A 22,494-nucleotide genomic window follows, 5' to 3' on the forward strand; every position below is an offset into this window, starting at 1 on the left:
CCCTGTCCGCGATTTAATGCTACTCGTCCGATTTTATGGTTTGTAAACGCTCAGTTCTATTTTGGAACAATCAAACTTGATTTTACATCTATGTTCCTTTCAAACCTCTGCAATTTGGAAACACTATTCAAAGTGAGTTTCCTTCGTTCTCAACTATTAAGGAATGATGTGCTAACATGGAATGACGTGAATATCACTATCTCATAAACTGTTGGCTACTATTTCATTGTATTTATTATTTCGCACGTGTTTTTTCTCCTATTGAAAATGGATGATAGCAGCGTTCGGAAAACATGCTTGGAAACAGATATGTGAAGGAACTGAGAAACACATTCTACTGCGCTAGGGCTCTCCAACTGGATGGGCGCAGCGAAACCCATTCTCACTGGCACTTTCTGGTACCGTATGCATTATTCATGTTTTCGTATACCCATTTGTAAAAAAGCTGTCTGGCTCAGGTTCTTGTCCCTCGACGCCGTTAGGACCCGTCTACCCAATTTCCACATCCTCCATGTACCATGTATGTATCTATGTATTCTAAGACGCTTTTTCTTGACTGATCGCCATGCATGTAACTTGCCATATCAGAATGTAACATATGTATCTATGTATGTATGCTTTACATGGATAAACCTGTAGAATGCTCGTTTGTATCAGGTGCATGGCGATGGTTCGCATGGCACCTTGTCGGTGTAGAGTTATGCATCACTACTGGAGTGTTTTCTGAAATTCGATCTGACAAACACACATGTATACATGCCACGGTCGATTTTCGTTATGGGATATAGCATGACAATGTACAATCTTGGATGAACAAATTAGTATATATATATACATCATAGTATATATCGTTACTGTATATTCTCCCGGTTTCCGTAGGTGCTTATATATGTAAAGTCCTCAATGTACGTAGATCTAGCTTGTATCCATGTATGTATGAATGTATGTATTTATACGTGTATGTATGAATGGATATACATGTGTATATATGTCACAGTATGGCACATGCATGCAGGTGTATGTATGTATTATCCACATCTGTCTTGACTGATTCTGCAGTATACACGGGCAAGTCTCAAGATGGATTTCAGGTAGAGTATCCGTGTCGGGGTCATGGATATGTAAAAGCCTGTCCAGGGCGATTTGTTGTATCACTGCAATGTCATGTCCAGTATGCTGTTTTGTACGACGCCATCCATGGCAACGCTCCACCCATTGCGAACCTCTGCTGTATGTACTGCGATTCGTCGGACTGCCCCGATTTCTCCACGCTATGGAGATATGGCGCTTCAATGGAAGGCATTTACAAAATAGCATTCAGGGGCCGTTTGCTTGCAACGGGTCAAGGAGAGATAAGCGGAACCACTCCGGTCTCCATAATCTAGACACCGTATATGGACACTCCATGAATTTCACATCACCCCAGATTCGTGATATGTGCCCCCGTAATGACATCATCCCCTATGTATGTATGTATGTATGTATGTGGGGCTGTCTTTGAATGTATGTGTGTTCCTGACCTTCCAGATCACTGAAGTGCTTGCACGGAATGTTTATGGCTTGAACGCAATAAACTGTATGTAATTCGTTGTCCAGGCGATATGATGGTCTCCTTAATAAATCACGGAAGATTTTCTGTAGCCACTTAAAAATGACGGAACCCAAAATGTCGATATCTTCCACGTGTCATTGTCCTGTACACCACGTCGATTTCCAAAGATCTTCACTGAGGGTGCATCAACATTGTCATGTAGGCAACACGATCAATGTAGTGTATGTATGTATGTATGTATTTAAGTGTACAACCATCCGTTGTATGATGGAGCCTGTACCATGTATAGCCCGTCGCATGCTTGTCCACCGTTGGTGATGTCGATCAGAGTATGTATGTTAAATGCATGTTAGCATGTATGTATCCATGTAGGTGCCGTTGTTCTGTGATGTATGTATGTATGAACTCGTCGACGAGTTCTATCGGTTGTCTATCCACCTATTCCCATGTATGTATCTGCCCATTTATCAGGCGTATGTACGTAGAATGGCTGATGTATGTACAAGTTGTCGACATGTCGATGTTTCGCGCTGCATGTACATCCTCTATGTACATCGTCTGTACTTCCGATCACACTGTACCCATTTTCCTGAACCATGTATGAAGGAATGTAACCTATGTAATGATTGAGTTGTCGCATGCTATGACTGATATGGCGCATGTACATCCTTCTGGGTAACAGTATTCAACTACTTCCGGTTGCAACCTGAACCCATTTTCACAACCACCTCTGTAGGAATGGGAACCTGTACGTTGATTTGTCCACAGGGCGTCGATGAACTTTGCTGGTTCTCCAGTGGGCAGGTCATCAGGGCATGTTGGGTACACTCGATTGAGATCCTATGATGTATGTCCAAAGGCCAATTGCACTTTGAATACCGGTGCCAGATTTCGACACTCTTCTAACGATGGGACCTTATTAATCGTCGATCGACCAGAGTAACCCCGCTTGCTCGTCGCCGTTGGTTTCTTCCATGTCGGATTAGTCGATGATCCGCTACAAAACCTCAGTATTTCCTCCACTGAGATTCAACGATAGTTCACAAGTTCACGTATGTATGTGGATGTATTATAATACCGTATCTCCGCATGTATGTATGTATGTTCGTCCATCCACGTATGTATGTCTTCTATCTCAAGAATGCAACAATGAAGGAATATTTCAGCATTTTCATGTATTCCGTTTGTATTTTATGTCTGTCGTATGTTTGTACAGACCAGAATCTGACTGCTTTTATGGTATCGTAAACGCATCTGTGTATGTTTATTAACGTATGTTGTATTATTTATGTAACGGCGCTTGTAATAACGTTCAACCTATGTATGTAAGTATGTATGTATGTACTGTATGTATGTATTGCTTCTGTATGTATTCTATGGCATTGTATGTATGAACATCTATATATTTATGTATGCTGTTTTATCGTCAAGTGTATCTAGTTTGTTTCCATGGTTCTTGTACAACCCGCCTTTTCAATGTATCTACGTAGGTCCACTCGTCATCGCGGCTTTGTTGCAGTTTCTGACGCAACGTTCTTCTAAGACGCTTTTCCTGGTTGAAATCGCCAATGTAGCGGGTCCACATACAGAAATGTACGTGGATCTTGTCTGTATGTACAGATGCAACGGCAAACTTTTTCCGCGGCATTTGAACCGAATGGGAACCTCTTTGCAGCGTCCTGGATGACTTTGTATCCATTCTGCATCGTAAAGGTTCTTCCTAGTTCGTACTGAACCCATTTTCACAACCATCTGAAGGAATGGGAACCTGTCTGCATTTTTCTTGTTCAAACCTGCCAGTCGACTGAGGTTGCATCCATGTCTGGGTTGTCTATGTATCAATCATCTTGCTTGTACTTCCACTCATGAACCCATTTACGTATGTATGTTCATGTATGGAACCTCCGTACCGTATCGCAGTATGTATGTCCACCTCGTACTGTATGCCAATGTGTATGTACCCTGTATGTACGTCATGTATGTATGTATGTATGTATGTATGTATGGGAACCTCATGTATCCATGTATGTATGTATGTATCGTATGTATGTATCCATGTATCCTCTGTACTCAATAGTATGTATGTATCATATGTACAAATTAATGTATGAAGTACCGTATGTATGTATGGCTATGTACCTATCTTGATGTATTTATGTACGATGGAAGTAACAGTCTGCATGTATGTATGAACCATTTGTATGTAAAATCTGAAAAAATGGGAACCTGTATGTATGTGCCCCCGTATGTATGTCCACCTACTCGTACTGTGTATGTACGTATGTATGTATGTATGTGTATGTATGTATGTATGTATCGTGTATGTATGTATGTATGTACTGAACCCATTTTCACAATGTATGTATGTATGTACCGTATGTATGTATGTATGTATGTGATGTATGTATGTATGTATGTATGTATGTATGTATGTATGACATCCTATATGTATGTACTGTATAACTATGTCCTGTACTATGTATGTGTATGTATTTATGTATGTATGTATGTATGTATGTATGTACATGTATGTATGTATGTATGTATGTATGTATGTATGGGATGTATGTATCTACCTCTGTCCCTGTATGTAGTACAACTGTACCCATTATGTATGTACATTTCACTCAGAAGAATGTATGTATGTATGTATGTATGTATCCATGTATGGTACAAAAATGTATGTCCATGTATGTATGTATGTATGTATGTACGTATGTATGTATGTATGTATTTATGTGTGTACCTGTATGTAGGAATGGGAACATGTATGTATGTAAGCTTGTCCACCTATGTATGTACGCATCCACATCCTTTGGAACAGTATGTATGTATGTCCTCTATGTCTGTATGTGAACCCATTTTGTACAACCACCTCTGAAGGAATGGGAACCTCTATGCCCCCATGCTTGTGTATGTCGACTGATGTATCCACATGTATGTAACAGTATGTATGTGTGTATGTTTCCTCTATGTATGTACACTGATGTACATTTTATGTATGTCTGAAGTATGTATGTCTTCTGCTTCCCTCATGTATGTACGTATGTAAGCTTGTCCACCTATCGATGTATGCATCCACATCCTATGTACGAACAGTCTTGTACATATCCTACCCTCTATGTATGTACTGAACCCATTTATGTACCTCTCAAGTATGTAACCTCTGTACCGTATGTAAGTACGTCCACCTCCTCGACTGATGTATCCACATGTATGTATGTATGTATGTATGTATGTACTCTATGTATGTATGTATGAATTTACAACCACCTCTGTATGTGGGAACCTCTATGTATGTAAGTATTGTCCACCTCGTCGACTGATGGCGCATCCATGTCCTCTGGGCAACAGTCTTGTACTTCCGTCACACTGAACCCATTTTCACAACCACCTCTGTAGGAATGTAACCTCTGTATGTATGTTGTATCCTCGACTGACTGCATCCACATGTATGTATGTATGTATCTACTACATCCTATGTTGTACGTATGTATGTATGTACCCATTTATGTATGTATGTATGTATGTATGTATGTATGTATGTATGTATGTACACCTCTGTATGTATGTATGTGTGTATGTATGTATGTATGTGTGTATGTGTGTATGTATGTATGTATGTATGTATGTCTGTATGTACCTCCAGCCACATGTATGTATTTATGTAACCATGTATGTATGTATGTAACCTGTATGTATGTATGCTTGTACCTCAAAAACTATGCTACATCCACATGTAAAAACAGTCTTCTGACACTGAAAAAATTTAAAAAAAAACCTCTGAAGAATGGGAACCTTAAAGCGCTTTCTGTAAGCTTGTCCAAAAATCCTCGAAAAAGGGTATCCAATCTCTCTGGTGCAATTTAGGGTTTTCTCGTTCAGCCGTACAAAACTCCCAGTACTTGGACCAGCACCTCTGAAAGGACTCAACATCTACTGCTACCGCAAGCTTGTCCACCTTGTCGGCTGAGGGCGCATCCACATCCTTTGCGGAACACTCTACTACATCAACTCCTCTTCCCTCTACCTCTAGTCACACTGAGCCCATTTCCACAACCACCTCTCAAGGAATGGGAACCTCTACCGCCCCCGCAAGCTTGTCCACCTCCTCGACTGAGGGCGCATCCACATCCTCTGGGCAACAGTCTTCTACATCAACTTCTCTTCCCTCTACCTCTAGTCACACTGAGCCCATTTTCACAACCACCTCTGAAGGAATGGGAACCTCTACCGACCCCGCAAGCTTGTCCACCTCCTCGACTGAGGGCGCATCCACATCCTCTGGGCAACAGTCTTCTACATCAACTCCTCTTCCCTCTACTTCCACACACTGAACCCATTTTCACAACCACCTCTGAAGGAATGGGAACCTCTACCGCCCCCGCAAGCTTGTCCACCTCCTCGACTGAGGGCGCATCCACATCCTCTGGGCAACAGTCTTCTACATCAACTCCTCTTCCCTCTACCCATTTTCACAACCACCTCTGCCGCTCACACTGAACCCATTTTCACAACCACCTCTGAAGGAATGGGAACCTCTACCGCCCCCGCAAGCTTGTCCACCTCCTCGACTGAGGGCGCATCCACATCCTCTGGGCAACAGTCTTCTACATCAACTCCTCTTTCCTCTACTTCCACTCACACTGAACCCATTTTCACAACCACCTCTGAAGGAATGGGAACCTCTACCGCCCCCGCAAGCTTGTCCACCTCCTCGACTGAGGGCGCATCCACATCCTCTGGGGAACAGTCTTCTACATCAACTCTTCTTCCCTCTACTTCCACTCACACTGAACCCATTTTCACAACCACCTCTGAAGGAATGGGAACCTCTACCGCCCCCGCAAGCTTGTCCACCTCCTCGACTGAGGGCCCATCCACATCCTCTGGGCAACAGTCTTCTACATCAACTTCTCTTCCCTCTACTCAGTCACACTGAACCCATTTTCACAACCACCTCTGAAGGAATGGGAACCTCTACCGCCCCCGCAAGCTTGTCCACCTCGTCGACTGAGGGCGCATCCACATCCTCTGGGGAACAGTCTTCTACATCAACTCTTCTTCCCTCTACCTCCAGCCGCACTGAGCCCATTTCCACAAACACCTCTCAAGGAATGGGAACCTCTACCGCCCCCGCAAGCTTGTCCACCTCCTCGACTGAAGGCGCATCCACATCCTCTGGGAACAGTCTTCTACATCGACTTTCTTCCCTCTACTCCAGTCACACTGAACCCATTTTCACAACCACCTCTGAAGGAATGGGAACCTCTATGAGCCCGCAAGCTTGTCCACCTCAGTCGACTGAGTTTCATCCACATCCTCTGGGCAACAGTCTTCTTATTAACTCATTTCCTAAGTCATGCTTTTTTGCTGCACTGATCCCATTTTCACAACCACCTCTGAAGGAATGGGAACCTCTACCGCCCCCGCAAGCTTGTCCACCTCATCGACTGAGGGCTGTCCACATCCTCTGGAACAGAAATTACATCAAACAGCCCATCCTTTAGGGAAACTGAGTGTTTTTTCACAACCACCTCTGAAGGAATGGGAACCTCTACCGCACCCACCTCACATCTGTCCAGCTCGAAACAGGAAGGGGAACGTGATGAAAGATTCAGTTATACTTTCTTCTTCTCATTCAGCTTTTTTCACAGTAAGGAAGAAAGGCCATTCTTGTCCACTCCTCGAGATGATGGAGCATCCACATCCTCTGGGCAACAGATCCACATCAACTTCTTCCTTGTTCCATCACACTGAACCCATTTTCACAACCACCTCTTAAGGAATGGGAACCTCTACTACGCTCCGCAAGCTTGTCCATCGTCGACTGGTCCAATCCTGGCGGGCATTCTTCTTGATTTATCAAATTCTTCGGAGCTAGTAAACTGACATCTACAAAACATCTTACAAGACTGTTAATGAAATTGAAAGTAACTGGTGAACGTCTCCTACAGGTGGCTGATACTCATTTTCTATTAATCGTCCGTTGTGATAGAATTTTATTGATACCATCCACTCTCGATTGATTTGATAAATAATCCTCTGAGAAAATTCGACAATTTTATTATTCCATTGGGAAACCCATTTTCACAACCACCTCTAAGGAATGAACCACACGGATGCCAAATATGTAAAACTTGTCCACCTGGTCGAAATAACAGTATTTAAAGGCTTTCGCATTCAAGTGTTCAGGGGACAGTGAGCTCTTCGGGGACAAAAAAGACGATGAAGAACATTCTACAACATTTTTTCATCCTAACTATGATTTTTAACTGTGAATAACTGAATTTATTTAGCTATAACCAACTAAGGAATTTTTCTAGAATCCTCGTCCGGTGCAATTACCTCATATTTATTGGTGACTTCCACAATCTCTGGGCAAAGATGACACCTACTCAACCCCCAGGTTCAATGTGTTGCAACAAACCCATTTTCAAACCACCTTTTGAGGAATGGAATCGTTAAATTGCATCAGAAATGATTGACCAAATGAAATAGTGGGATGAATTACGTAACAGTCAAACAAACTATCAACATCATCATCAGCTCAATGTGGGCAGATAGATTGATAAACGAGTCCTCGGAATCGTATCGACGGCAAATTTCAAAATCCTGGACTGATCTTATCATCCTCCGTCAACCAATTGCGTTCGCCGCCACAGTTATGACGTAGGATTTTCAAAAACCTCCGAAGCAATGCACCTCTTCCACGCAATAGCTGTTTGCGGATTCTCTTTGAGGACGCATCCACATCCTCTGAAGAAGGACTGCACTACATCAACTCCTACTTGCCACTATATCACACTGAACCCATTTTATCAACCACCTCTGAAAATGGGAATTCTACGCTTTCCCAAAATTGTCACTACTCGTCAACTGAGGGAGACCATCCAATAAATTATTCTGGGGGAACTTCTTCTACATCAACTTCCTCTTCCCTCTACCTCCACGACACTGAACCCATTTTCACAACCACCTCTCAAAGGAATGGGAACTAAGATCGAGGTGGGACCCCGCAAGCTTGTCCTTATCCTGCAGTCGACTGAGAAGCCAGCCACATCCTCTGGGAACTCGATCCATCAACTCGCTCAACCGTCCGCTTCGAACGGAACTGAACCCATTTCCACAACCACCTCTCAATTATTTTGACCCAAATATAAGCTCCTCTGGGCAACAGTCTTCAACTCCTCTTCAGAATTGATCCAAATGATCGCTGAGTGTCCTAGTCGGTCCTGATTCACGGACTGACTTCAGCGAGACGATTTGTCTCCACTGAACCCATTTTCAAACACCTCTCGAAGTAACTGGGAACCTGACTTATGTTCCCGCAAGCTTGTCCACCTCCTCGACTGAAGAGTTATTACATCCTTGGGAACAGTCTTCTACATCAACTCCTCTTTCCTCTACTTCATGAATCTGAACCCATTTTCAAACCACCTCTCAAGGAATGGGAACCTCAGCTCCCGAAGGTTGTCCACCTCCTCGACTGAAGGCTCATCCACATTACTCTGGGCAAACAGCTTCTAATCAACTACTCTCACCCAAGCACACTGAACCCATTTTCAAACCACCTCTCAAACTCATGGGAACAAATACCGCCCCCGAATTGTCCAGCTTTGATCGACTGAGGGCGCATCCACATCCTCTGGGCAACAGTCTTCTACATCAACTCTCTTTTTCTACTTCCAGTCAAAACCCATTTCTGATAAAAACCTCTTAAGGAATGGGAAACTTCTTCATTGCTGTCATCATTTTTGGAACAATATAATCATGACTCCAAATTGAGTTTTATAGAGAAAACCAATAAATACTTTAATTTTAGGAACAAACGTTCATAAACAAGGTGTCCAACAAATTGTTTGAAGAGTCTCATCCACATCCTCTGGTGCAACAGTCTTCTACATCAACATTTCCTCTTCGATCCTTCACACTGAACCCATTTTCACAACCACCTCTCAAAGAATGGGAACCTCTACCAGTCACCATATTTCGCAAGCTTGTCCAAGGAACTCGACTGAGGGCGTTATCCACAAACTCTGATTCAACAGTCTTCTAATCATCAACTCTTTCCTCTATTTCTCATCACTGAATACCCATTTTCACAACCACCAAAAGGAATGGGAACCTTCTATATCGCGTCTTGTCCACCTTTCGACTGAGGGCGCATCCACATCCTCTTAGGAGCACTCATTTTTCTACTCAGACACACTGAAAATTTTCACAACCACCTCTGATCCATCCTCTACCGTCTAATATCATATTTAAGTCCACTAACAGTCTTCTACATCAACTCCTCTTTCCTCTACCTCAAGCACTGAACCCATTTGACCTCTCAAGGAATGGGATCCACTACCATGGGCAACAGTGAGTCCCACACTGAGTGGATGTTCCTAAAATACACAGCACTTAACAGAACAGAGTTCCATTTCTGAACACTGAGACCATTTACACAAACCACCTTAAAACTGTGGAACCTTAAGAAAAACCTCGTACAGACTAAACAAAAAGGGACCTTTCAGTGTTCTGGGCATTGTGGCATTTCAACTTCTCTTATCTCTTCACTCTAGCCAAAAAGAAGTAAAAATTAAAAGAAACTTAGAAGATTTAAAATCCCCGACGTTTTTCGACTGAGGCGCATCCACATCTTCTGGGCAGCAGTCATATACATCAACTCCTCTTCCCTCTACTTCCCGCACACTGAATGTTTTCGCAACCACCTCTGAAGGAATGGGAACCTCTGCCGCTTCCTGAAGCTTGTCCACCTCCTCGACTGAGGGCGCATCCACATCCTCTGGGCAACAGTCTTCTACATCGACTCCTCTTTCCTCTCACTCTCTAGTCACACTGAACCTCTTTTCACAACCACCTCTCAAGGAATGGGAACCTCTACGACCCGCAAGGCTTGTCCACCCCGTCGACTGAGGGCCATCCACCCAGCTTCTGAGAACAGTCTTCTCAGGCGCATCCACATCCTCTGCCCAACAGTCTCCTCTACTCCCTCCCCCCACCCACCATTTCCACAACCACCTCTGAAGGAATGGGAACCTCTCATGCATCCGGCCCCCACAAGCTTGTCCACCTCGTCGACTGAGGGCGCATCCACATCCTCTGGGCAACAGTCTTCTACATCAACTCCTCTTCCCCTCTACTTCCAGTCACACTGAGCCCATTTTCACAACCACCTCTCAAGGAATGGGAGCCTCTACCATGCATACCGACCCCGCAAGCTTGTCCACCTCGTCGACTGCGGGCCCATCCACAGCTTCTGGGGAACAGTCTTCTACATCAACTCCTCTTTCCTCTACTTCCACTCACACTGAACCCATTTTCACAACCACCTCTCAAAGAATGGGAGCCTCTACCATGCATACCGCCCCCGCAAGCTTGTCCACCTCGTCGACTGAGGGCGCATCCACATCCTCTGGGCAACAGTCTTCTACATCAACTCCTCTTCCCTCTACCTCTAGTCACACTGAGCCCATTTCCACAACCACCTCCTCAAAGAATGGGAGCCTCTACCACCGCAACTTGTCCACCGTCCCGACTGAGGGCGCATCCCATCCCTCTGAGCAACGGTCTTCTACTTCCACCTCAACCCTTTCCACCACCTCTGAGGAACCCCCCACCCCCCCACAAGCTTGTCCCTCCCCTGAGGACTCCCCCATCCTCTGGAACAGTCTTCTACTTCCCTCTTCCCTCTACTCACACTGAACCCATTTTCACAACCACCTCTGAAGGAATGGGAACCTCTACCGCCCCCCGCCAAGCTTGTCCACCTCGTCGACTGAGGGCGCATCCACATCCTCTGGGCAACAGTCTTCTACATCAACTCCTCTTCCCTCTACCTCTAGTCACACTGAACCCATTTTCACAACCACCTCTCAAGGAATGGGAACCTCTACCGGCCCCCGCAAGCTTGTCCACCTCCTCGACTGAGGGCGCATCCACATCCTCTGGGCAACAGTCTTCTACATCAACTCCTCTTCCCTCTACCTCTAGTCACACTGAGCCCATTTCCACAACCACCTCTCAAGGAATGGGAACCTCTACCGCCCCCGCAAGCTTGTCCACCTCCTCGACTGAGGGCGCATCCACATCCTCTGGGCAACAGTCTTCTACATCAACTCCTCTTCCCTCTACTTCCACTCACACTGAACCCATTTTCACAACCACCTCTGAAGGAATGGGAACCTCTACCGCCCCGCCAAGCTTGTCCACCTCGTCGGCTGAGGGCGCATCCACATCCTCTGGGGAACAGTCTACTACATCAACTCCTCTTCCCTCTACCTCCACTCACACTGAACCCATTTTCACAACCACCTCTCAAAGAATGGGAGCCTCTACCATGCATACCGCCCCCGCAAGCTTGTCCACCTCGTCGACTGAGGGCGCATCCACATCCTCTGGGCAACAGTCTTCTACATCAACTCCTCTTTCCTCTACTTCCACTCACACTGAACCCATTTTCACAACCACCTCTGAAGGAATGGGAACCTCTACCGCCCCCGCAAGCTTGTCCACCTCGTCGACTGCGGGCCCATCCACAGCTTCTGGGGAACAGTCTTCTACATCAACTCCTCTTCCCTCTACTTCCACTCACACTGAACCCATTTTCACAACCACCTCTGAAGGAATGGGAACCTCTACCGCCCCCGCAAGCTTGTCCACCTCGTCGACTGCGGGCCCATCCACAGCTTCTGGGGAACAGTCTTCTACATCAACTCCTCTTCCCTCTACCTCTAGTCACACTGAGCCCATTTCCACAACCACCTCTGAAGGAATGGGAACCTCTACCACCCCCGCAAGCTTGTCCACCTCGTCGACTGAGGGCCCATCCACATCCTCTGGGGGACAGTCTTCTACATCAACTCTTCTTCCCTCTACCTCCAGCCGCACTGTGCCCATTTCCACAACCACCTCTCAAGGAATGGGAACCTCTACCATGCACACCGCCCCCGCAAGCTTGTCCACCTCATCGACTGAAGGCGCATCCACAGCATCTGTGGAACAGTCTTCTATATCGACTTTCGCCACTACTTCCGACTTCACCACCACTGTCGTGGAAAGAAGTAAACCTCAGATGAGCAGCGGAATAACTCAGTCACTTGTTTCTACTTCTTACTCAACAGGTAGATAGATCTGTCTTAGTTAAGATCATTTCCTAAGTGTATGCTTTTTTGCTGCATGATCGAAATCAATCAACCTTAATCAATATATATATATATATATATATAATTCAACTCTTCATCGTTTAGGCTGTCACTGATGCGGAATGAAATTATCGAAACAGCGCATCCTTTAGGGAAACATAGTGTTTTTAACCAGCCTGCGAAATAAGCCTGTACAACCTAGTACATCTGTATTAGCTCGAAACAGGAAGGGGAACGTGATGAAAGATTCAGTTATACTTTCTTCTTCTCATTCAGCTTTTTTTCACAGTAAGGAAGAAAGGCCATTCTATCCACTGTGGAGATATGGAGTACATAAAAAAAGATCCACATGGTTCAGTAGCTTGTTATAGACCTGAAAGGAATAGTCTTAGGATGGGTTTTACTACGCTCTGCAGGTTATCGTAGACAGGTAAGTTGGCGGGGAATTCTTCTTGATTTATAGAATTTCGGAGCTAGTAAACGACATCTACAAAACATCTTACAAGACTGTTAATGAAATTGAAAGTAACTATTCAAGTGAACGTCTCCTACAGGTGGCTGATACTCTTTTCTATTAATCGTCCGTTGTGATAGAATTTTATTGATACCATCCACTCTACGATTGATTTGATAAATAATGCACTGAGAAAATTCGACAATTTTATTATTATTGGGAAACCTAAGTGCGCATTATAAATGAACCACACGGATGCCAAATATGTAAAACTGTGAATGGTCGAAATAACAGTATTTAAAGGCTTTCGCATTCAAGTGTTCAGGGGACAGTGAGCTCTTCGGGGACAAAAAAGACGATGAAGAACATTCTACAACATTTTTTCATCCTAACTATGATTTTTAACTGTGAATAACTTAATTTAGTTAGCTATAACTAACTATGAATTTTTCAGAATCCTCGTCCGGTGCAATTACCTGCATATTTATTGGTGACTTCGGCAATCTCGGCAAAGATGACACCTACTACCCCCAGGTTCAATGTGTTGCAACAAACTTCATTAACTGGTTTTTGAGGAAGGAATCGTTAAATTGCATCAGAAATGATGACGAAATGAAATAGTGGGATGAATTACGTAACTTCAAACAAACTATGCATCATCATCAGCTCAATGTGGGCAGATAGATTGATAAACGAGTCCTCGTAGTCGTATCGACGGCAAATTTCAAAATCCTGGCACATCTTAGCATCCTCCATCAACCAATTGCGTTCGCCGCCATTGAGTTATGACGTAGGATGTAGGAAAAAATTCCGCAGCAAGCACCGATTCCACGCAATAGCTGTTTGCGGATTCTCTTTGGGACGCACACGCCTCAGAAGAAGGACTGCACTGTAACCCCTACTTGCCACATATCACTTGACTTATTATCACGACTAAAAGAATTGACGCTTTCCCAAAATTACACTACATCGGAGAGCTACAACTGTTTGAGACCACAAAAATAAATTATTCTGGGGGAACTTATTCTACTTACGGTTCCTCCGCACATATAGTCGAATCAAAACGACCTTAAACTCGTGGCAGTTGCGTAAGCAGCACGAAGTGACGAGTGACTAAGATCGAGGTGGGACCCTCGCTAGCTGAACTTATCGCTGCAGTCCAAGTGAAGCCAGCGAAAACTCGAACTCGATCCCTCAACCTCGCTCAACCGTGCCGCTTCGAACGGAACTGCCAACGCTAGATTACCAAGATTTGAATTATTTTGACCCAAATATAAGCTCGGCCAGAATTGATCCAAATGATCGCTGAGTGTCCTAGTCGGCCTGATTCACTGGACTGACTTCAGCGAGACGATTTGTCTCCACTGGGCTAAACAGCTTCGAAGTAACTTAACTGCGTGACTTATGTTCGAAGTATGAGTTCGCGGAAGAGTTATTACTTTGGAGAGTATACCCGATGTTGACATGCAGTACGATCATGAATCTGACCAGCGAAATATGCAACAAATAGTGGATCAGCTCTGAAGGTGAGGGTAATGATGGTGAAGTCTCTTAAGGTTACTCTGCAAACAGCCTAATTTACAATCACCCAAGCTACTTGTGTCTTCAAATGAAACTCATTGGTAACAAATACACCAGAATTATCGTAGCTTTGATATTACTTCGAACATATTGAAATCAATAACAGAGATCTGGGCCCACAATTCTCTTTTTTAGGTTAAAACATCTCTGATAAAAAAGGTCTTACGCATTACAAAACTTCTTCATTGCTGTCATCATTTTTGGAACAATATAATCATGACTCCAAATTGAGTTTTATAGAGAAAACCAATAAATACTTTAATTTTAGGAACAAACGTTCATAAACAAGGTGGCAAACAAATTGTTTGAAGAGTCTCCATTCCACTTCAACGCTGGTGTAACTTTTTATGGATATACATTTCAAGAGTTCGATCCTTCAAGAGCTGTAAAAGCTACGGTCAGCAGCAACGACGCATTCGAGCGAGCGTGCTCTTCACAGTCACCATATTTCGGCTTTGATCCGGAAGGAACTGACGAGTTAGTTATAGCTTTCTTACAAACCTGATTCAAAAGTTGTGAATCTCAAACTTTCCGGGACGCATTTCTCATCTCTGAATAAGTCCAGAACTGTGTCGATGAATCCCAAAGAATCAAAGTAATTCTATATCGCGTCGCTACCGTTTCAAAATCTTGAGGCAAAGCTTTCATAAAATTAGGAGCACTCATTTTTTCTAGACGAAGAAAATGTGTAAATCCATCTGTCTAATATCATATTTAAGTACTAAGCATTTGATTCCTATGAGCCTGGATGTTCCTAAAATACCAGCACTTAACAGAACAGAGTGCATTTCTGAACATAGACGTGTTACAGCGAAACATTTAAAACTGTGTGTTGTTAAGAAAAACCTCGTACAGACTAAACAAAAAGGGACCTTTCAGTGTTATGGGCATTGTGGCATTTCGACTTCTGATATCTCTTCACTGCCAAAAAGAAGTAAAAATTAAAAGAAACAATAGAAGATTTAAAATCCCCGACGTTTTTGCTCATAGTAGGATCAAAACAACACCAAGCACAGGTGTTTAAGTAGCTGTGCTCGAATCGGTACGGAGGAGCGTAGCGGTTAGGATCGAGGGTAAACTTTTGCTAGCACTACTCATCGCTACAGTTCTCGATGGTTCCTCCTCGACCCGCTTACGCAACAGCAATGAACTTCATATTCTTTTGAGACGAGTATTTTACCAGTAAATCAGTGAACGGTAATAGCGGTAATAGGTTATGATGAAACCGCTATTTCGGTGTCATCGAACCAATAATTAATTTACTGCATTGACTGTATCTCATGAAACACACGTGAGAGCGGACTGTAATGTGGTAGTATGGGATTAATCACGATAACAGCCGCAATGAATACAGTGTGGGCTAAATGTGAAGGGCTTATCTCTCGCGAAAGCACCGATCACATCGTAAATCTTCTTTCCGTAACTTTTTCTTCAAGAGAAGACTGAACAACAAAATATATGGTAAGGTTAATACGGCATGAGCACGGTACAGTTGCGTAAGCGGCTGCACTCGAAGCGGCGCGGTGGAGGTGGAGGTTGGAATCAACATAGGATCATCGCACCTACTATATCCTTAGATAAATAAAACGTAAATTCCTTTTTTTTCGTCAGCGTTTTCTAATAAAATACAAGGGATTTCTAGCATGTAATTAGCAGTAACCAGTCGTCATCAGAAAGCATAGAACGCCCAATAGGCCCCCAAATCTCAGTATCTTCTTGTTACTTCGTATTGTATTCAACTCACAAACGAGGCTGCGACTGTCATCCATTATGATCTCCGCAATCTTATGATCTTTGCACTATTCTACTTTGAGTTCACCGGATGATAATTAATATTTTTAGAGCGATCGGTCAAATCAATTACATGAGTCCAGGAAATGCGAACTGTTTAGTGTTCTTCTCAGCACAGTAAGTGTTCCCTATAAGACACACTTGATAAGTTCAGAAAAAAAGAGCAGGTGGTGTGGAAGTTCTTTTTCGATTCGATAGAAAGGAAGTAGGAGACACTTTTTCCCAAAAGTTGCGACTCAAACAACCGTATTATGTTTGCTTCAGGCAGAACACAGCAGGACTTTCCGTGTTCACAACGAATGTATTCAAGAGGATCGTTGCCGTAGGATACAACGGTATTTTATATGCATTAGAGAATCTCAGGTTTCCTCTTTCCAAATTACCAACATTTACGTTCTCCCTTCTTCACAAGCATCTTACTTCAAGCAGAAAAAATCTTTTTATTCCGTAGTTTCCGGAGCATCGGACAACATTCCAACGCCTTTTAAGGAGTCTTTGCTCATAACTGATCATACCCTACACACTCCACGCAATGAGGTGCAAAAAAAAATACTGCAACCTTATTTTAAGTGACATTCGGGCAGGATATTACTTGTCCCGTAAAAATTATGGGGGAAAATGGGCCATTCTTTTTTGGTTGCCCAGCAGCGTCAATACTGTTCCTTTAGCATCATACCATGCGGGCCTCATTCACCTTATGTTAGAGTATCGAGAGCCAGTTCTACAACTGCTGAAATAGTAAAGATTCAAATCGTCCCAATTACCCTTGATATTTTCTGGAAAAGTACGGGCTGCAAATATTCACATTCCGAGAGAGATTACATTATGAAAGACTGGAAAGAAGCATACGGTTCCGAAGATTCTATGATATACCTCTCTTTCAGGAACTGACCTAAGCAGCATAGTGCCTTCCGGGGTCTCAGTGCCAGTGCCACTTAACTATTCTGAAGATGACGTTTCAAACGTCTACCAAGCTGTAATGGGCGGCTTCAGTTGAAGGTGATATGGTGATCACACTACGATATTGAGTAACAGTTCCTTGTTCTTAATTGTGAATGACGTTACTCAGCTGGTATAGTCGGGTCAAAGCGACATGAATCACGAGCGTAGTTGCGGTGCATTTGCGTACGCGCTCGGAACGGTGTGGTGGGGGCAGCAATTGGAACTGAGTTGGGACCGTCGCAAACTGCAGTGATGGGTGGTGCCAGCAGGGGTTTCACCAAGTTTCCAGCGGCTGCCCTCCACCGAAGCGCCTCAAGAGAAGTCGCGTACGCAATTGCGTACACGCTTAATGTCGTTTTGACCCGACTATAGCTTGCTTTCTGTTTATATAATTGTTGTTTTCGCTTTAAAATGACCAATGTGTGCGACATCAGTATAATGCTCACAAATTATCACTGCGTCGTATATTGCCTTAGCACATATATATATATATATATATATAATCAGCGTAAAACGAGTTGTAAGATGGCGACACGACACGTCCATCGTAAAGACGTTCACTGAGCTCGATCTACAGTATGCGAAAAAAAACTGTCGGGGGCTCCTTTTTCTTTTATTTTTATGGTCTACCATTGTTTTTCGTTTAATGTTGCATGTCTAGGACTACATAGTCATAGTGAAGTCTTTTTCCCTTAGTTCTATCGTTTGTTTCGCTGTTATAACAGCTCTGAGATCTCTGAGAGTTGTAAGGTTTTGTGACTTCTTCCAGTCCCATTTTTGTGTGACTTTGCACGATTTCATCCTTCGTAGTCGTAACATGTGGGAAACTGTTATTTCTTAGTTCAGAAGTTCCTCCTGATTCCAGGAGATTTCCTCAGAGACCAATTCGCAAGAATTGGATTTATGTCCCATTTGCTGTGTAACTGTGTTTAGTTCCCCTTTTTAAGGAAGCACTTTAGGATTTGGCTGTGATTCCGACTACAACAAACGTTAATATGCATGTTATCTTCATTAATATGAATAATAACGTTAATATGCACAATCACACAAAAAAGGGACAAGCTGAATCTCTACAAACTAGGATGTTAGAGGCATCGTATGAGCAAAAAAAAACACGCTGAAACTAAATGAATGTAACTTTTCTAAGACTACCTGAGGTTATTCACACCCTATTTCACAAAGAAAATTAGTAAAGAAGTACAAAAAATGAAATGAAAACAGGTCCGGAAATTTTCCACACACTGTAGAGGAAGTTGTGTGCACGCTCTCATCGAGACCGCGTCGCACCCTCATGCTACAACACGTTTCACGCCGACTGTATATCATATCTATATGCCTGTGCCGTCAGTATCCGACCGATTTCTGTTTACACTGAAATCTGAAAGTCATTTCTGGATACAAATAATTAATTAGAGCTCTATAGAGAGTAAAGAACTCACATTGTTAGCTCGACGTTAAGTGTTTGACATTCTGAAGTCAAATTAGTATAAGAGTAAGAAAATATCCTACCTGATAACCCTATCTTGTTTGTTCATTTTGTCCGACTATACACCATTGTCCATTATTTGTGTACATTTGCAGTACCGTAACTTCGAAAAAATGTTTTCACATGCTATACGTGCACACAAAGTAAGTGCTGTTTACACATGCAGAATTAATCAATTTTCTATCTCTTCCACTAATAAGTTCTTTTTTTAGGAAATGCAATGAGAAGTTGAGATTCTTCTAGTTCCTAGACGAAACCGTTCAGACATATGCGTAGAAATTTTCGAATATTTGTTAACAGTTTGATGAGTAATTGGCAATTGAAGAAGTTAAATTCATCACTGTACTCAGTAATTCATTCTCGAGCAAACACGAGACAGTTAAATGGGTTTTACTTGACAATGACAATGATATTGGCTTTACTGAAACCATAAAATGGTCATACTGGTTCATTTAAAATTCCTCTTCAATACGACACAGTTACAGTTCAGTAAAAATGACAAATTACGCATAAGTGTTGAGGGAGCTAGTACTCCAACCTTCCTAAACCCAGTGAGGTGGTTCCTTCACCCTTCTACTCGTACTGGAAAATTTCACGCTGTCCACAATAGCTAGTACTTACCGTATGTGGTGAAACTCATAACGTAGCAGGCCACCCCGCACCACAAGTCTGAAGCAACTATGAATCCGAAGGCTTTCCACAAGACGACTAGCGGTTTACCCCGTAGATCGAAGCCAACAGAGTTTCCTCTCGTAATATTTTCGTCTCGCATATTTTTTGTAGTATCGGTCGTGGGTGTCACATGGGAGTAAGGAAGAAAAGTAGGTTTATGCGCGGCCCCTTGCTGTTGAGAAGACAGAATATCAACAATCATCCAGAAACTCGTTAAAACCAGTGAGGTTTTTTAAGAGCGGCGGAAAGAGAGTTAAGAGAGGAGGGAGAGAGCGCCGCCACAAGTGTTCGTAATGGCTAAGCAGACTTCTTTAGGTCTAAGCCACTAAACAGGGTTGGTTGTTCTAGTATTACGTTTATCACCTTACACTGACGTTTGTAGCATTCGAATCTGAAGGGTACATTTTTACAGTTCTCGTTCGTTTGCCTCGTGATTCTCTTTATTTCCACAGTTGGTGCATAGTATAGTTGGGCCGAAACGACTTGAAGCACGGTGTAGTTACGTAAGCGCTTGCGCTCGAAGTGGCGCGATTTTGATGGCGGTCGGAATCAACGTGAGCCCATTATGAAATGCAGCGATGGATAGTGGTAGCAGAAGTCCCCACTCGATCCTAATCCATACGTTCAACCGCGCCGCTCCGAGCGCAGCCGCTTACGCGACTGTACCGCGCTTCATGACCCAACTACGCTAGCTAATGTAATTGCTAAGGCTGACCGCAGAGTTCATAGGCGCGCGGGCACCCTAAATCAACCAACCTTGTTTAGTGGCTCAGACTTCAAGAAACCTGCTAAGGTAGTCATTACGACCACTTTTTGCCCCCCTCCCCTCCTCTCCCCCACTCCCTTTTGGCCGTTCTTAAAAGATCCCGTCGACATCGAGGAATTTCTGGATCAATGTTGCTGTTCTTTATCTTCTCAACACCAAGCCGCCGCACATAAACCCACTTCCCTTCATTACTTCCTCTGTCATCTTAAGCTTCGGATTGTTTTCTTCTTGGAAGAATACAGACTCAGGCTAAAGAGAGCTAGATTGCCATGATTATGTTTGAACTATTTCTTCTGAAGAACGTGTGCTGCTAGGAAGGAGGTCTGAAATTTGGAGGCTCCACATAATGGAGACTTGATCGTACACGTACCTCGGATGTTGTGTAAACATGGAAAACGCTGAAGTGAAGGATTGATGAAATGAACTAGAGCAGCCTTCGCACCCGCCAGGGGAATCTGCGTGCCAACTGATGGACGATCTTCGATCTGTGAAGATGCTAGTTCCTGCATTGTTCTGCTACAAACAGCAAAGACTCGGACAAGCAGTGCTGCTCAAGAACTTGATTAACATCCAAAGCACGCTTAAAAGATGTCTTTACAAGTTTCCGACTCAGGAAAATGTCCCGTCTTCGCGACTCAGCGGAATACACATCGAAACCCAAACACAGACGGGTCGGCGACATTTTAAGAAGAAGGGAGTGCTGGACGACAACGAAAGCCTTGGAAAGAGTGTTGCACACTATGGAGATGCGGATGTTGAGGTGGACGATAGGTGTAACGCTAAAAGAGAAAGTATCTAACGACACTGTACGCTCCATCTTCGGCGTCGTCCCGATAACTGAGAAGATGAAGGAGGCGCGACTGGGATGGTTTGGTCACGTCTTGCGGCGTGAGGAAGATTCTGTTGCCAAAACCGCTCAGAAGCTCGACGTTCCAGGAGTGAGGCCGCGTGAGAGGCCAAAGATTCGCTGATTAGACCGTGTGAAACTGGATATGATAGATGCGCGTTTGTGTACGGCTGATGCAATGGATAGAACCAAATGGAAGACAAGAAGCAGAAAGGCGGACCCTGCAACAACGCGGGACAAACGCTAGGAAGGAGGAGGAGGAGGACGATAGTCTAAACGCGGCATAGCATGAATCTAACGAAGTATGGTTCTCCCAAGGTAAAGCTAGAAATGAGGTTGTAGATTGTGGGATCCAGGCTGGTTCCGCTCATCTCTCCCTAATCGTCGTAAAAAAAAAAACGGCGTGCGAACCGCTTTGGTTCCTACGAGATACGTTAAAAATCCTACGAGATACGTTGACTCTTTTATGTACACGCTCCGGTCACCTCAGCAGCCTATTCATTGGCCTTACTCGACTAGGCTGAGGTGAAGAGACTCCGCGAATCCTCGGTCGCTAGCTTGCGGATGCAGCGCGCGCAGAAGAGGTTGTAACTGAAATTGTCGTAGGACATGACGTCTTTCACGCCGTTTTTTGCAATCAGGAAGAGATGAGCTGGATCACCCTTGATCCGGTAATCTGCAATCTCATCTCTATACTTTCCTCTGAGGAACTCAGGTGAGATTCGAGGTATGCTGCCCTTAAAGGCATCACCCCACGAATCTGAGGTGGCACGGATTTCAGGTGGTGTATTCGTATACGGGATCGTAGATTAAGGAGAGAGGGGTGACTCCGTCCAGTTCTTTCTAATTGCCGTAAAAACGGCTCGGAAGATACGTCTTCGGGCGTTCCGGCGCGCTATTTTCTACGAGAAGTTCGATTAGAGCGCGCCAGCCTTGTGCAAACGCAGCATCTTCCAGGCCGCTTTTTTACGGCAATTAGGAAGAAATGGACGGAACCACCCTCCTCTCCATAATCTACTATTCCTTATACGAATACTCCACCTGAACTTCGTACCACCTCAGATTCGTGGAGTGATGCCTTTAAACAACATTGTATGGCCCGAAGCAAAAGTCCGCAAGTATAGTTGCATCAAAACTACCTGAGCCCTGCTGCAATTAGCAGCTGCGATCGAGGGATGGAGCCGTCGCTATCCTCACAAGGATCGCAGTGATGAGTGGAGCCAATGATGGTCCCCACGACAAGCCACGCT

The 22,494-nt window shown here is 44.0% G+C and overlaps 2 protein-coding genes across 4 annotated transcripts in view; both read left to right on the forward strand.

Annotated features, from left to right (window-relative positions):
- The window catches only part of RB195_013257 (uncharacterized protein), a gene marked incomplete at both ends in the record, with an annotated part of 58,495 nt that extends 40,967 nt beyond the window's left edge, over positions 1–17,528 (forward strand). The window contains 7 exons of one of the 3 annotated variants that reach the window (XM_064202988.1): positions 9,895–9,919; positions 10,711–12,684; positions 13,614–13,693; positions 15,009–15,217; positions 16,583–16,648; positions 16,796–16,866; positions 17,416–17,528. In XM_064202988.1, coding sequence (XP_064058869.1) covers positions 9,895–9,919; positions 10,711–12,684; positions 13,614–13,693; positions 15,009–15,217; positions 16,583–16,648; positions 16,796–16,866; positions 17,416–17,528 — 2,538 coding nt within the window. Of the gene's footprint in view, positions 1–5,437; positions 5,802–5,992; positions 7,063–9,894; positions 9,920–10,710; positions 12,685–13,613; positions 13,694–15,008; positions 15,218–16,582; positions 16,649–16,795; positions 16,867–17,415 lie in introns of those variants that run through there. The other 2 variants (XM_064202984.1, XM_064202987.1) reach the window with 2 other exon arrangements.
- A 3,486-nt stretch (positions 17,529–21,014) lies between these two features.
- RB195_013258 (uncharacterized protein) lies at positions 21,015–21,368 on the forward strand (the record flags this gene model as incomplete). The annotated part of the gene is made up of 1 exon (XM_064202989.1): positions 21,015–21,368. One exon carries the CDS (start codon positions 21,015–21,017, stop codon positions 21,366–21,368), a length of 354 nt encoding a protein of 117 aa, XP_064058870.1.
- Between the last annotated feature and the right edge of the window lie 1,126 nt (positions 21,369–22,494).

The sequence above is a fragment of the Necator americanus genome, chromosome V (genome assembly GCF_031761385.1).
Source record: "Necator americanus strain Aroian chromosome V, whole genome shotgun sequence".
Taxonomy (NCBI): Eukaryota; Metazoa; Nematoda; class Chromadorea; order Rhabditida; family Ancylostomatidae; genus Necator; species Necator americanus.